Here is a 13,972-nt window from a genome sequence, read left to right on the forward strand (position 1 = left end):
GTTCTGTTTTTAGCTGGGACAGATCGAACAGTGTTCCGTGACTCTGTGTTAAGTTGGAGAAGGCTGATTGCTGGAATTTGTTCCGGTAGGTCTGAAAGTGCTGGGAGTCGAGGAGGGAGAGAAACATTAATTTCTCGTGGTCTTGAAACCTATTCCGTATCTGGCAAAGAATCTTGTCCAGAATATTGCTGTGGAGTTGTTGGTAGTGTGCGCTCGGGCCACTTGAGATGCGCGCTGTGTCCTCGTAGAACTGACTAAACTGGCACCTCTCTCGCTCAATTGTGTCACAAAACTCGTTCACCCTTGTCAGACAGAATTGTACATCCAATGTTTGTTTCTGTAGTATTCCAAAGAGCACATCTGAATGCTTAAAAATCCCATTGAATGTTTCAAGCAAAAAACAAAACTCAAAATCATCCAGACGTGCATTAAATCCATCAGCGCTAAGCATAGTATCCCCATCACACTCCTCATGATGTTCCAGTATGTGGTCAAACACTTCCTTAAGGGCAACTCTCTTCTCAAAGACGTGCGTTGACCAATCTCGATGTATATTGCCACCGCGTTGGTGCAACATTAGGACATTCGGGCGGACGACCCGGGGGCAAGGCAGAGGCCGTGAGGCCCCAGAAACAGGGGCGTAGGTCACGGCGAGGGAACACTGGGGGCCGGAGACAGGGGAGAAAGCCGAGGCTAGGGAACTCTGGGGGGCAGAGACAGGGCCGGCGACGAAGATGGGACCAAAGACGGGGCCGGCGGCCGCGACGGGGACACATTGGGCGCTGGGCGGGAGGGCGATGAGATGCCTCTGGAGGATGGCGAGACGCCTTGGGAGGACAGGCAGGAGGGCGACGATACGCCTCTGGAGGAAGGGCTGGAGGACGGGCTGGAAGCCGGCGAGATGCCTCTGGAGGACGGGTTGGAACGCGGTGAGACGCCTCCGGAGGACGGGCTGGAAGACGGCGAGACGCCTCTGGAGGACGGGCTGGAAGACGGTGAGATGCCTCTGGAGGACGGCGTAGGCATTGGTGGGACCCCTCTGGAGGGCTGCGGGACCGCTCCGGAAGACCTGGAGCAGGAACAGGTGTTGGCGGGACCCTAATCGGAAGAGGTGACGGCAGGTCCCCCAACGAAACAGGATTAGGTGTTGGCGGGACCCCCATTGGAACAGGTGACGGCAGGGCCCCCAACGGAGCAGGTGCAGGTGTTGGCGGAACCCCCATCAGAACAGGTGAAGGCGGGGCCCCCAACGGAGCAGGAACAGGCGAGACTGAAGGCGACTGGACAGGCGAGACCCGAGGCAAGGCTGGAGTGGACTGGACAGGCGAGACTGGAGTCAGCAGGACAGACAAGGCTGGAGTCGACAGGACAGGCCAGGCCAGAGTCGACAGGACAGGCCAGACCGGAGTCGGCCGGGCCGCCGACAGGAAAGGCAAGGCTGGAGTGGGCCGGACTGCAGCTGGAAACATGGCAGCCAGGGCCGAAACTTGAGCCGGAAGCATGACACAAGGTTTCAGAATAGGGTGCAGGCTTTCTGGGGAAGTGACAAATGTCCTTAAATACTCCGGCAGTGAGCTCACGAACCATGGCTTCTCTGCCACTTTCCAGCATGCACGAAGGAAAGCTGCATCTTGAGCCTCTTTAGAAACTGCTTTCCTCCATTCTCCCAAACTACTCAAAATTTGGTACGAAAACTCCACCAGAGCATCATCCAAACATGTTGCTGGGTCCATCTTGGGTTCGGTCATTCTGTCAGGGTTGTAGTAAAGGACCCAAATGCAGCGAAACAGGGGAATCAGGTATTGGGGTTTAACAAAAGGCAAGCTTTATTTCACAAAAGCTGTAACAACAAAACTCAAAAACAGTGCAAGTAGTCACGATCATCAAAAGTAAAAGTAGCAAACAAAAACTCAATCAAACCAGAAAGATAGGAGGACAGCCGAGAGGAATCCAGACAGGCAGACAGGACTGGGAAACAAACAAACCTGGACCACGACACCCCGGGACAAACATGGGAATGACGACGACTGAACAAGAGACAAAAGGGGAACCAACACTAAATACACAAGGCTAATCACCAAACAACACACAGCTGGAGAGGGGAGGAGAAACACAGGGGCAACAGGTCAACACAATGACACAATCAGGGAAAGGAGGGGAACTAAAGACAGGAAGTGAACCTTAACAACACACAAGAGGGGAACACATTTCAAAATAAAACACAACACCAAGACATGACAGACACGAAAACAGGATCATGACACATTCACCCCCACAGAGAAATGTTTGAGGATGAGTTCACAGCCCTATCGGCTGCTTGAACGCAAAAGGAACATTGTTCAGGCGGCGCTTCAGGCCATGTTAGTTGCCCCGTCGCCATCTCCACCTGTCCCCTGCCCAAGTTGAAAAAAGAGGTCAAGAAGTTCATGGGGTCTGCCACTAAGCTTGTTCTTTTCGGCCAGCATTTTATTTTGAACAATAACGTTTTTAAACATGCAAAAACCCTCATGTTCGTACTAGTGGTTTTTAAATGTATTGACATGTGATGTAGCAGGGGGTACTTTTCTTTATTTTATTTGTATAGTGTCTGTGATGTTTTAGAATGTGTGTCATAATTGATCCCTTGTCTTTTATCTGCAAACCAAATCTAGCTCAGGGTGCAAATAAATAACCTCAACCTGAAATATATCCCCTGTCCCCAGGTAAGATCAGGTCTCAAATTCTAAAGGCTCAAGTTCATGTCTGAAAAACCAGATTACGGGCAAAGCTTCTGGTTTTCAGGCTTTTTAAAGGCTATATTTAGTTTCAATTGGTTTTAAAGTTTTTTAAGTTTTGCGTCAGCTTTATCCAATTTATTGTTGCCTGCATTGTTTAGTCCTTTGTGTCATTTGGTAATTTGGTGGCTTTTTCTTTTCTTTGGCACAGATTGGCAGCCCTATGGTACTCACAGATTTTTTCTTTCTTTCTTTGTTTATTTATTTATTCCACACATGGAAGTTATTTTTAAAACAAAACATGTACACTTTACAAAACGAAACATGTACACTTAACACAAATGTTATAGCACATGGTGGAAAAGAGCAGGGAGAAGAACATATAATTTTACCCGCCCCTTTTTTTTCGCAAAAAAGTAACACAACTAATGATTGTTGCTGCCACATGGTGCTAATGTTTTCTGCCTCTTCTTAAGAAACACATTAGATTGAATAAATATGCTGCTTTTCATGTGTGGTTAACTTGCCATTACTTTAATACATTTGTATCTTTGGTAAACATGTTTTTTTTTCCTTCTATTTTTTTGCATTGCTCATACAGCAAGCAGAAAGAAACAGGAAAGCTCTTTCAGATCGTTGATTGGCTGGTTTGAATTCCCAGCTCATGTGAAGTTGTAGTCAGAAAAACTACAAATAACTGTGAGATGAAGGAACAGACACTTTGTTACTAATGGAGGTACACTGAGCAGGGGAAAAACAATTTTGAATTTTCTATAATAACCATGTTCATCTTTACAGGTTTAAATGACACAAAGTGCCATTAGATTGCTCTTTTTTTTTCTGTCTAAGGATAGGGATGGACAACACAGGAAGAAACAACATTTTCCAACCATGACTGAAAATGTCTCTGTCATAACATTGTTTGTTCTTTCAGGTTTTAATGAAACAAAAAACTACCAAGCTTATATCTTTGCTCTCACTTTACTGTGTTACTGTTTCATTTTGCTGGTTAATGTTGCCGTTATATTGACTGTCATCTTGGACCGAAACCTGCATGAACCAATGTATATTCTGCTGTGCACATTTTGCATGAATGGACTTTATGGGACAACAGGTTTCTATCCCAAGTTTCTCTGGGATCTGCTTTCTCCTGTTCATGTTATCTCTTATTCTGGATGCCTCATTCAGGCGCTGGTGATGTACTCATTTGCCTGCAGTGATCTTTCCATTCTTGCAGTCATGGCATACGACAGATATGTGGCTATATGTCGACCCCTGCAGTACAACTCTATAATGTCAAAGCAAAGAGTCATACTCTTAGTCTGCTTCTCCTGGTTAACACCTTTCTGCATTATCGGCACAAATATTGTTCTAACGTCTAGATTAAAGTTATGCAGTCCATATATTGAGGGAATCTTTTGTGTGAATTGGATTATTGTTAAACTTGCGTGTTTCCCAGCTGACACTTTGATTAACAACATAGTTGCATACATTACGATACTCATTTATGTTTTTCATGGTTTATTTATTGCCTGGTCTTACATGTATCTCATCAAAACCTGTGTGCATTCTAAAGAAAACAGAGCAAAGTTCATGCAGACATGTGTGCCACATTTAATCTCCTTAATGACCTTTCTTGGTACTATCCTTTTTGACATTATGAATATACGATATGGTTCCAAGGATTTACCTCGAACCTTTCAAAACTTCATTGCATTAGAATTTCTTTTCATACCTCCAATCGTAAATCCTCTCATTTACGGTTTTAAATTGACTAAAATTAGGAAAAGAGTTCATGGTTTTATTACTTTTAAAGTTAAATGACATTGCTGTTGCAAGGGAGGGAAATTGCCTAGGACTATAATAATGTACCACATATATTTTTGTGTAGATAACATGGATCGTTGGTTTTGTATGCAACATATCTTTTGCGAATGTAGATGATCTGCTTTTACCTTAGCTGTCTAGTAAATGTACTATTTATTGTATTTGTATGTAAATCTTAAATATTCTAGACCAAACAGTTTGCTTCACATATATTTACACTTTGCATTGAATGAATTGTCCATGCTTTCTTGTCTGTTAGCCTCATTGCAGTTAGGAATAAAATAAATGTATATATTAAATTATAATCGTCTCTTTTTTCCCCCCCCAAAATTTGCAGTAACTTGATTTGAGACGATACATGCACGGATGAATTGATTCCAAACAGAGTTCTGGTTGTATTATCTTTCAAATGTAAATGATTTGTGTCTCTAGTGATGAATACAGGTTGTAGCAATGCACAATTGCTTCGTATGAAGTCTTTGATTTTAAATATAAACTTTGCACAGGGTTTGTTTTTAGTTTTAGCCGTTGGTTTCACTATTTCACTAAATATATTTGCACTTTTCATCTATATAAAGTACAATGTGTGACACATTTAACATTCATACACTTTTCTTAAGTCAGTAGTTGTTGAAGTATTTGGTTCAAAAAGTTGCCTCAAACCTTTCACAGTGTTTCATTTGAACACTTTATTCTCTTAATGTTTTCTAACCTTGAATCTCTCTTTAATTACTGCAGTTTGACCAATCCGGAACATAAATCTGGCTTGACCAGCTTTTGGCTGTAATTTACTGGATGTTCTGCACACACAAATCCACATTTCGCTGAGATAAATAAATATGTTTTATTGTTACATGTCAACTCGTCTTGTCTCAATCTTGTCAGCTGTTAAGCCAGGCTGTGACCTCAGGGGGCTTGTTCGGGATCAGCTCCGGCTCATCCAACACATTTAAATCAACAAAGCTTGCTGAACTAAAACATGTAAACAAAAATTCAAACCACGTCAAATAAATCCCGGACGAGCCCCCACATGTTACAGCCTGGTGCAATGGCTGCAGCAAAGATGGGAGAATAGACAAGTTTACATGTAAGAAGAACATATTTATTTACAATATAACAATAAGTAACAATTGAAAGTGAACGTCAGTAATCAGTTATATCCTCATGTAAGGGTGTGAAAATGTGCATCAAACAAAATAACAGCTGTGTCCAAAAAAAGAGTGAGTTCCAGTGTGGGATGGTTCAGGGCTTTTTATCCAAGCTGCTCAGCTGTGGCTCATCAGACTGACCACCTGGATGAATTGGAGGTTGCATAAATAGCCAAAAAGCAGAAAACTGAAAGAGACACATAGTGGCACCGAGTGTCTTCACAAAGTGAGCTAGTATATGCAAGGGCCAATTAGGGAATGATTTGCCGGTGAGGAGATCGGTAAGGGGAAACTAGGTGAGGGAAATGGGTTCATTGTAAGGGCTGAGAAGGAGGCCGGTTCTGACACAAATTGAGAGCAAATGAATTATTCCCAAAACCAGATAAAAAAACTAAAACTGGGTGGTATTCTCAAGAGGCAATCCCCCTCTCTTGCTGTGCCACCGTTCCAGCTATGATGAGCCTGGTGAAAGTCAGACAGGAGACTTGGGTCCAGGAACTTACCATTGCTCACATACTCCATACAGTAACTCCTCCTAACCAGGATTTGATAACTGACCGACTTTGGTTTTGAACTGTCGACCCTTCAGTTCTTCAGCCAAATCCCTACAGGCTGAGCTACTGCCGTCCCAGAAGAAGATAGAAAGAAGAAGATAGCAGTGTCAATATCCATAAAACCATTCATTGGTTGGCATCAATCTCATTTGCTGGAGAAGAAATTCTGATTCCATTTGTGTGCCTTTTTTGGAAACAGGTTGCAATCCAACAACCTATAATTGCTACCAGGTGCCAGTTCACCTCCAGGACACTTCCAAGGTTCTGTTGAGAAAGGCACCGAACTCCCAAACTGCTCCATGGTGCCACAAGAAACCTGGTACCTCTCTATAAGAATGCATGTGTTTGTGCATATCTTTATTCCTATGAATGTGTGTATTTGTACTGTGTCCTGCACTCTGAGCATTTGTTTTTATTTATGTGTTATATTTCATGTCCTCTTAAAAAGGGGGGTTTCACAGTGAATGGGGAAACCTTAAGATCTTATACGTGTCAGCCTTTCTTCATATACAGTAAGCGTTAATAACTGTCAACATTTAAACAACAACGTTTTTTTCTATCACTAATTCCCTTAGGTTTTATATGTTTTATGCATCATCATGCTCTTGCGATGGAAGCTCTTTCAGATCATCGATTGGCTTGTTGGAATTCCCATGTTGAAGTCGTGCAACTTGTTAATAACTGTGTGACGAAGGAACAGACAGTCTGTGTTAAGGATGGAGGAAGACAACACAGGAAGAAACAACATTTTCTAACCATGACTGAAAATGTCTCTGTCATAACATTGTTTGTTCTTTCAGGTTTTAATGAAACAAAAAACTACCAAGCTTATATCTTTGCTCTCACTTTACTGTGTTACTGTTTCATTTTGCTGGTTAATGTTGCCGTTATAGTGACTGTCATCTTGGACCGAAACTGCATGAACCAATGTATATTCTACTGTGCACATTTTGCATGAATGGACTTTATGGGACAACAGGTTTCTATCCCAAGTTTCTCTGGGATCTGCTTTCTCCTGTTCATGTTATCTCTTATTCTGGATGCCTCATTCAGGCGCTGGTGATGTACTCATTTGCCTGCAGTGATCTTTCCATTCTTGCAGTCATGGCATACGACAGATATGTGGCTATATGTCGACCCCTGCAGTACAACTCTATAATGTCAAAGCAAAGAGTCATACTCTTAGTCTGCTTCTCCTGGTTAACACCTTTCTGCATAATGGCTGTAAATATTTTTTTAACATCTAGATTAAAGTTATGCAGTCCATATATTGCCAGACTTTTCTGTGTGAATTGGATTATTGTTAAACTTGCGTGTTTCCCAGCTGACACTTTGGTTAACAACATTGTTGCATACATTACGATACTCATTTATTTTTTTCATGGTTTATTTATTGTCTGGTCTTACATGTATCTCATCAAAACCTGTGTGCATTCTAAAGAAAACAGAGCAAAGTTCATGCAGACATGTGTGCCACATTTAATCTCCTTAATCACTTTTCTTGTGGCTATCCTTTTTGATGTTTTGAATATGCGAATCCAAGATTCAAAAGGTTTGCCTCAAATGCTTCAAAACTTTATTGCAATAGAATTTCTCATCATACCTCCTATGATGAACCCTCTCATTTATGGTTTTAAATTGACCAAAATACGTAACAGAATTCTGGGTTTTATGACTTTTAAAATGAAATCAACTTTGTCTTAGATAATACGCATAGGCATATAATATGCAGACATCCAGTTTTCTTGTAAATATGTTTGTGAAGTATACACTTTGTATGTGACATACTGTTGCCTAAATGCAAGATCTGCTCTTAGCTAATGGTAAATGTTTTTTTGTGCACATTTCAGATTATCCTTATTAAAACAATATGTTTGCACTTCATACTGTATATTTATCACTATTTACACTGTGAATGTAAAGAATTAAACTTGCATTGCCATATTTATAACTTTCATGAGTTTGCATGTGAGACTTTACATAAACAAAGGACATACTTTACTGTATAGTTGCCATAAAAAATGAGTACATTTAATATATTCATCAATTATGCCATAATTGTATCCTTTCATAATGAAATGCATGGGCTTTTTACCTTTACTCTTTTACAAAAATAAGAGCAAGGATGGACACAGTTTTGGATTCCGTTGGCTGAAACACTTACTTTGTGTCCTTTATCCATCAGCTGTTATATTCAATAACATTTTTTTTAATCACTGGAACGGATCTATACATGCACGGATGAATTGATTCCAAACAGAGTTCTGGTTGTATTATCTTTCAAATGTAAATGATTTGTGTCTCTAGTGATGAATACAGGTTTGTAGCAATGCACAATTGTTTCATATGAAGTCTTTGATTTTAAATATAAACTTTGCACAGGGTTTGTTTTTAGTTTTAGCCGTTGGTTTCACTATTTCACTAAATATATTTGCACTTTTCATCTATATAAAGTACAATGTGTGACACATTTAACATTCATACACTTTTCTTAAGTCAGTAGTTGTTGAAGTATTTGGTTCAAAAAAGTTGCCTCAAACCTTTCACAGTGTTTCATTTGAACACTTTATTCTCTTAATGTTTTCTAACCTTGAATCTCTCTTTAATTACTGCAGTTTGACCAATCCGGAACATAAATCTGGCTTGACCAGCTTTTGGCTGTAATTTACTGGATGTTCTGCACACACAAATCCACATTTCGCTGAGATAAATAAATATGTTTTATTGTTACATGTCAACTCGTCTTGTCTCAATCTTGTCAGCTGTTAAGCCAGGCTGTGACCTCAGGGGGCTTGTTCGGGATCAGCTCCGGCTCATCCAACACATTTAAATCAACAAAGCTTGCTGAACTAAAACATGTAAACAAAAATTCAAACTACGTCAAATAAATCCCGGACGAGCCCCCACATGTTACAGCCTGGTGCAATGGCTGCAGCAAAGATGGGAGAATAGACAAGTTTACATGTAAGAAGAACATATTTATTTACAATATAACAATAAGTAACAATTGAACGTGAACGTCAGTAATCAGTTATATCCTCATGTAAGGGTGTGAAAATGTGCATCAAACAAAATAACAGCTGTGTCCAAAAAAAGAGTGAGTTCCAGTGTGGGATGGTTCAGGCTTTTTATCCAAGCTGCTCAGCTGTGGCTCATCAGACTGACCACCTGGATGAATTGGAGGTTGCATAAAGAGCCAAAAAGCAGAAAACTGAAAGAGACACATAGTGGCACCGAGTGTCTTCACAAAGTGAGCTAGTATATGCAAGGGCCAATTAGGGAATGATTTGCCGGTGAGGAGATCGGTAAGGGGAAACTAGGTGAGGGAAATGGGTTCATTGTAAGGGCTGAGAAGGAGGCCGGTTCTGACACAAATTGAGAGCAAATGAATTATTCCCAAAACCAGATAAAAAAACTAAAACTGGGTGGTATTCTCGAGAGGCAATCCCCCTCCCTTGCTGTGCCACCGTTCCAGCTATGATGAGCCTGGTGAAAGTCAGACAGGAGACTTGGGTCCAGGAACTTACCATTGCTCACATACTCCATACAGTAACTCCTCCTAACCAGGATTTGATAACTGACCGACTTTAGTTTTGAACTGTCGACCCTTCAGTTCTTCAGCCAAATCCCTACAGGCTGAGCTACTGCCGTCCCAGAAGAAGATAGAAAGAAGAAGATAGCAGTGTCAATATCCATAAAACCATTCATTGGTTGGCATCAATCTCATTTGCTGGAGAAGAAATTCTGATTCCATTTGTGTGCCTTTTTTGGAAACAGGTTGCAATCCAACAACCTATAATTGCTACCAGGTGCCATCTCACCTCCAGGACACTTCCAAGGGTTCTGTTGAGAAAGGCACCGAACTCCCAAACTGCTCCATGGTGCCACAAGAAACCTGGTACCTCTCTATAAGAATGCATGTGTTTGTGCATATCTTTATTCCTATGAATGTGTGTATTTGTACTGTGTCCTGCACTCTGAGCATTTGTTTTTATTTATGTGTTATATTCATGACCTCCTCTTAAAAAGGGGGGTTTCACAGTGAATGGGGAAACCTTAAGATCTTATACGTGTCAGCATTTCTTCATATACAGTAAGCGTTAATAACTGTCAACATTTAAACAACAACGTTTTTTTCTATCACTAATTCCCTTAGGTTTTATATGTTTTATGCATCATCATGCTCTTGCGATGGAAGCTCTTTCAGATCATCGATTGGCTTGTTGGAATTCCATGTTGAAGTCGTGCAACTTGTTAATAACTGTGTGACGAAGGAACAGACAGTCTGTGTTAAGGATGGAGGAAGACAACACAGGAAGAAACAACATTTTCTAACCATGACTGAAAATGTCTCTGTCATAACATTGTTTGTTCTTTCAGGTTTTAATGAAACAAAAAACTACCAAGCTTATATCTTTGCTCTCACTTTACTGTGTTACTGTTTCATTTTGCTGGTTAATGTTGCCGTTATAGTGACTGTCATCTTGGACCGAAACTTGCATGAACCAATGTATATTCTACTGTGCACATTTTGCATGAATGGACTTTATGGGACAACAGGTTTCTATCCCAAGTTTCTCTGGGATCTGCTTTCTCCTGTTCATGTTATCTCTTATTCTGGATGCCTCATTCAAGCGCTGGTGATGTACTCATTTGCCTGCAGTGATCTTTCCATTCTTGCAATCATGGCATACGACAGATATGTGGCTATATGTCGACCCCTGCAGTACAACTCTATAATGTCAAAGCAAAGAGTCATACTCTTAGTCTGCTTCTCCTGGTTAACACCTTTCTGCATAATGGCTATAAGTGTTGTTCTAACTTCTAGATTAAAGTTATGCAGTCCATATATTGCCAGGCTTTTCTGTGTGAATTGGATTATTGTTAAACTTGCGTGTTTCCCAGCTGACACTTTGGTTAACAACATTGTTGCATACATTACGATACTCATTTATGTTTTTCATGGTTTATTTATTGTCTGGTCTTACATGTATCTCATCAAAACCTGTGTGCATTCTAAAGAAAACAGAGCAAAGTTCATGCAGACATGTGTGCCACATTTAATCTCCTTAATCACTTTTCTTGTGGCTATCCTTTTTGATGTTTTGAATAATCGAATCCAAGATTCAAAAGGTTTGCCTCAAATGCTTCAAAACTTTATTGCAATAGAATTTCTCATCATACCTCCTATGATGAACCCTCTCATTTATGGTTTTAAATTGTCCAAAATTAGGAACAAAATAATCGCTAATGTATCTTTTAAAATTAAATGACTTTTGTCTTTTAATGGAAGGTCTGAAATACAAAATAATGTGTATTTGTTAAATGCTATTTTAGATGCATTTGGCATATGTTTAGCATATTAACATAATTTGTCTTCATCTATTGATCTCATAAATGTATCGTTTGCTATTATTTGTATTGTTACATGATCGTTGTAAACTGAATATATTGCATACTTACAGTTGCATTGAATGAATTTCAAAATCGACATCGGTTTTATCATTTTCATTTTGTATATAATATTTCTACTTGACATGTAATTTTTTTGTGCAATGCGTTATCAAAAGTAGGTTTACATATAGGAGGTATTTGCTTTGGTATATGATGTGAATTCAAATACAAAGATGTTGGAGGTTCACTTGCTTGTTTGCCTCATTGTAGTACAGAATAAAATTAATGCAATTGTAAAACCTAAATTTACTCACATTGTTTTTTATCACAATTATCAGTGATTCAGATTTTTGAGACCTTTTTTCGACTTCTCTTTGCAAGATAACCTCTTATAGTGAATAGGGATGAATATGAACCATGTTAATAATGCACATCTTTGCATTTATTTTTTACCATATTTAACTAGTTCCTATAGTTTTCATAAATTCAATGCAACCGCTTTTTCCATAGGCACTGTTTCAGATCGTTGATTGGCTGGTTTAAAGTCCAAGCTCATGTGTCGGTGTTGTCATACAGCTTACTTATAGCTGTGAGATTAGGGAATAGACACTGTGTTGTTGATGGAGGTAACATAGAGGGAAAACAACATTTTCCAACCATGACTGAAAATGTCTCTGTCATAACATTGATTGTTCTTTCAGGTTTTAATGAAACAAAAAACTACCAAGCTTATATCTTTGCTCTCACTTTACTGTGTTACTGTTTCATTTTGCTGGTTAATGTTGCCGTTATATTGACTGTCATCTTGGACCGAAACCTGCATGAACCAATGTATATTCTACTGTGCACATTTTGCATGAATGGACTTTATGGGACAACAGGTTTCTATCCCAAGTTTCTCTGGGATCTGCTTTCTCCTGTTCATGTTATCTCTTATTCTGGTTGCCTCATTCAGGCGCTGGTGATGTACTCATTTGCCTGCAGTGATCTTTCCATTCTTGCAGTCATGGCATACGACAGATATGTGGCTATATGTCGACCCCTGCAGTACAACTCTATAATGTCAAAGCAAAGAGTCATACTATTAGTCTGCTTCTCCTGGTTAACACCGTTTTGCGTTATAGGCACGAATATAATTTTAACGTCTAGATTAAAGTTATGCAGTCCATATATTGCCAGACTTTTCTGTGTGAATTGGATTATTGTTAAACTTGCGTGTTTCCCAGCTGACACTTTGGTTAACAACATTGTTGCATACATTACGATACTCATTTATGTTTTTCATGGTTTATTTATTGTCTGGTCTTACATGTATCTCATCAAAACCTGTGTGCATTCTAAAGAAAACAGAGCAAAGTTCATGCAGACATGTGTGCCACATTTAATCTCCTTAATCACTTTTCTTGTGGCTATCCTTTTTGATGTTTTGAATATGCGAATCCAAGATTCAAAAGGTTTGCCTCAAATGCTTCAAAACTTTATTGCAATAGAATTTCTCATCATACCTCCTATGATGAACCCTCTCATTTATGGTTTTAAATTGACCAAAATACGTAACAGAATTCTGGGTTTTATGACTTTTAAAATGAAATCAACTTTGTCTTAGATAATACGCATAGGCATATAATATGCAGACATACAGTTTTCTTGTAAATATGTTTGTGAAGTATACACTTTGTATGTGACATACTGTTGCCTAAATGCAAGATCTGCTCTTAGCTAATGGTAAATGTTTTTTTGTGCACATTTCAGATTATCCTTATTAAAACAATATGTTTGCACTTCATACTGTATATTTATCACTATTTACACTGTGAATGTAAAGAATTAAACTTGCATTGCCATATTTATAACTTTCATGAGTTTGCATGTGAGACTTTACATAAACAAAGGACATATTTTACTGTATAGTTGCCATAAAAAATGAGTACATTTAATATATTCATCAATTATGCCATAATTGTATCCTTTCATAATGAAATGCATGGGCTTTTTACCTTTACTCTTTTACAAAAATAAGAGCAAGGATGGACACAGTTTTGGATTCCGTTGGCTGAAACACTAACTTTGTGTCCTTTATCCATCAGCTGTTATATTCAATAACATTTTTTTTAATCACTGGAACGGATCTATATATGCACGGATGAATTGATTCCAAACAGAGTTCTGGTTGTATTATCTTTCAAATGTAAATGATTTGTGTCTCTAGTGATGAATACAGGTTTGTAGCAATGCACAATTGCTTTGTATGAAGTCTTTGATTTTAAATATAAACTTTGCACAGGGTTTGTTTTTAGTTTTAGCCGTTGGTTTCACTATTTCACTAAATATATTT

The 13,972-nt window shown here is 39.2% G+C and overlaps 4 protein-coding genes across 4 annotated transcripts; all 4 read left to right on the forward strand.

The window, feature by feature from the left end:
* The first annotated feature begins 3,605 nt into the window (after window positions 1-3,605).
* LOC134867543 (olfactory receptor 11H6-like) lies at window positions 3,606-4,538 on the forward strand. The gene has a single exon (XM_063888200.1). It carries the CDS (start codon window positions 3,606-3,608, stop codon window positions 4,536-4,538), a length of 933 nt encoding a protein of 310 aa, XP_063744270.1.
* Window positions 4,539-7,000: 2,462 nt separating this feature from the next.
* Window positions 7,001-7,947, forward strand: LOC134867454 (olfactory receptor 11H6-like). Its single transcript, XM_063888017.1, is given in 2 exon segments — window positions 7,001-7,154; window positions 7,157-7,947. Coding segments are annotated over 2 exon segments (945 nt in total).
* Window positions 7,948-10,580: 2,633 nt separating this feature from the next.
* On the forward strand, window positions 10,581-11,516 carry LOC134867572 (olfactory receptor 11H6-like). Its single transcript, XM_063888258.1, has one exon. The coding sequence runs from the start codon at window positions 10,581-10,583 to the stop codon at window positions 11,514-11,516; it is 936 nt and encodes a 311-aa protein (XP_063744328.1).
* A 779-nt stretch (window positions 11,517-12,295) lies between these two features.
* On the forward strand, window positions 12,296-13,243 carry LOC134867593 (olfactory receptor 11H6-like). The gene has a single exon (XM_063888294.1). The coding sequence runs from the start codon at window positions 12,296-12,298 to the stop codon at window positions 13,241-13,243; it is 948 nt and encodes a 315-aa protein (XP_063744364.1).
* The last annotated feature ends 729 nt before the right edge of the window (window positions 13,244-13,972 follow it).

The sequence above is a fragment of the Eleginops maclovinus genome, chromosome 7, assembly GCF_036324505.1.
Source record: "Eleginops maclovinus isolate JMC-PN-2008 ecotype Puerto Natales chromosome 7, JC_Emac_rtc_rv5, whole genome shotgun sequence".
Taxonomy (NCBI): Eukaryota; Metazoa; Chordata; class Actinopteri; order Perciformes; family Eleginopidae; genus Eleginops; species Eleginops maclovinus.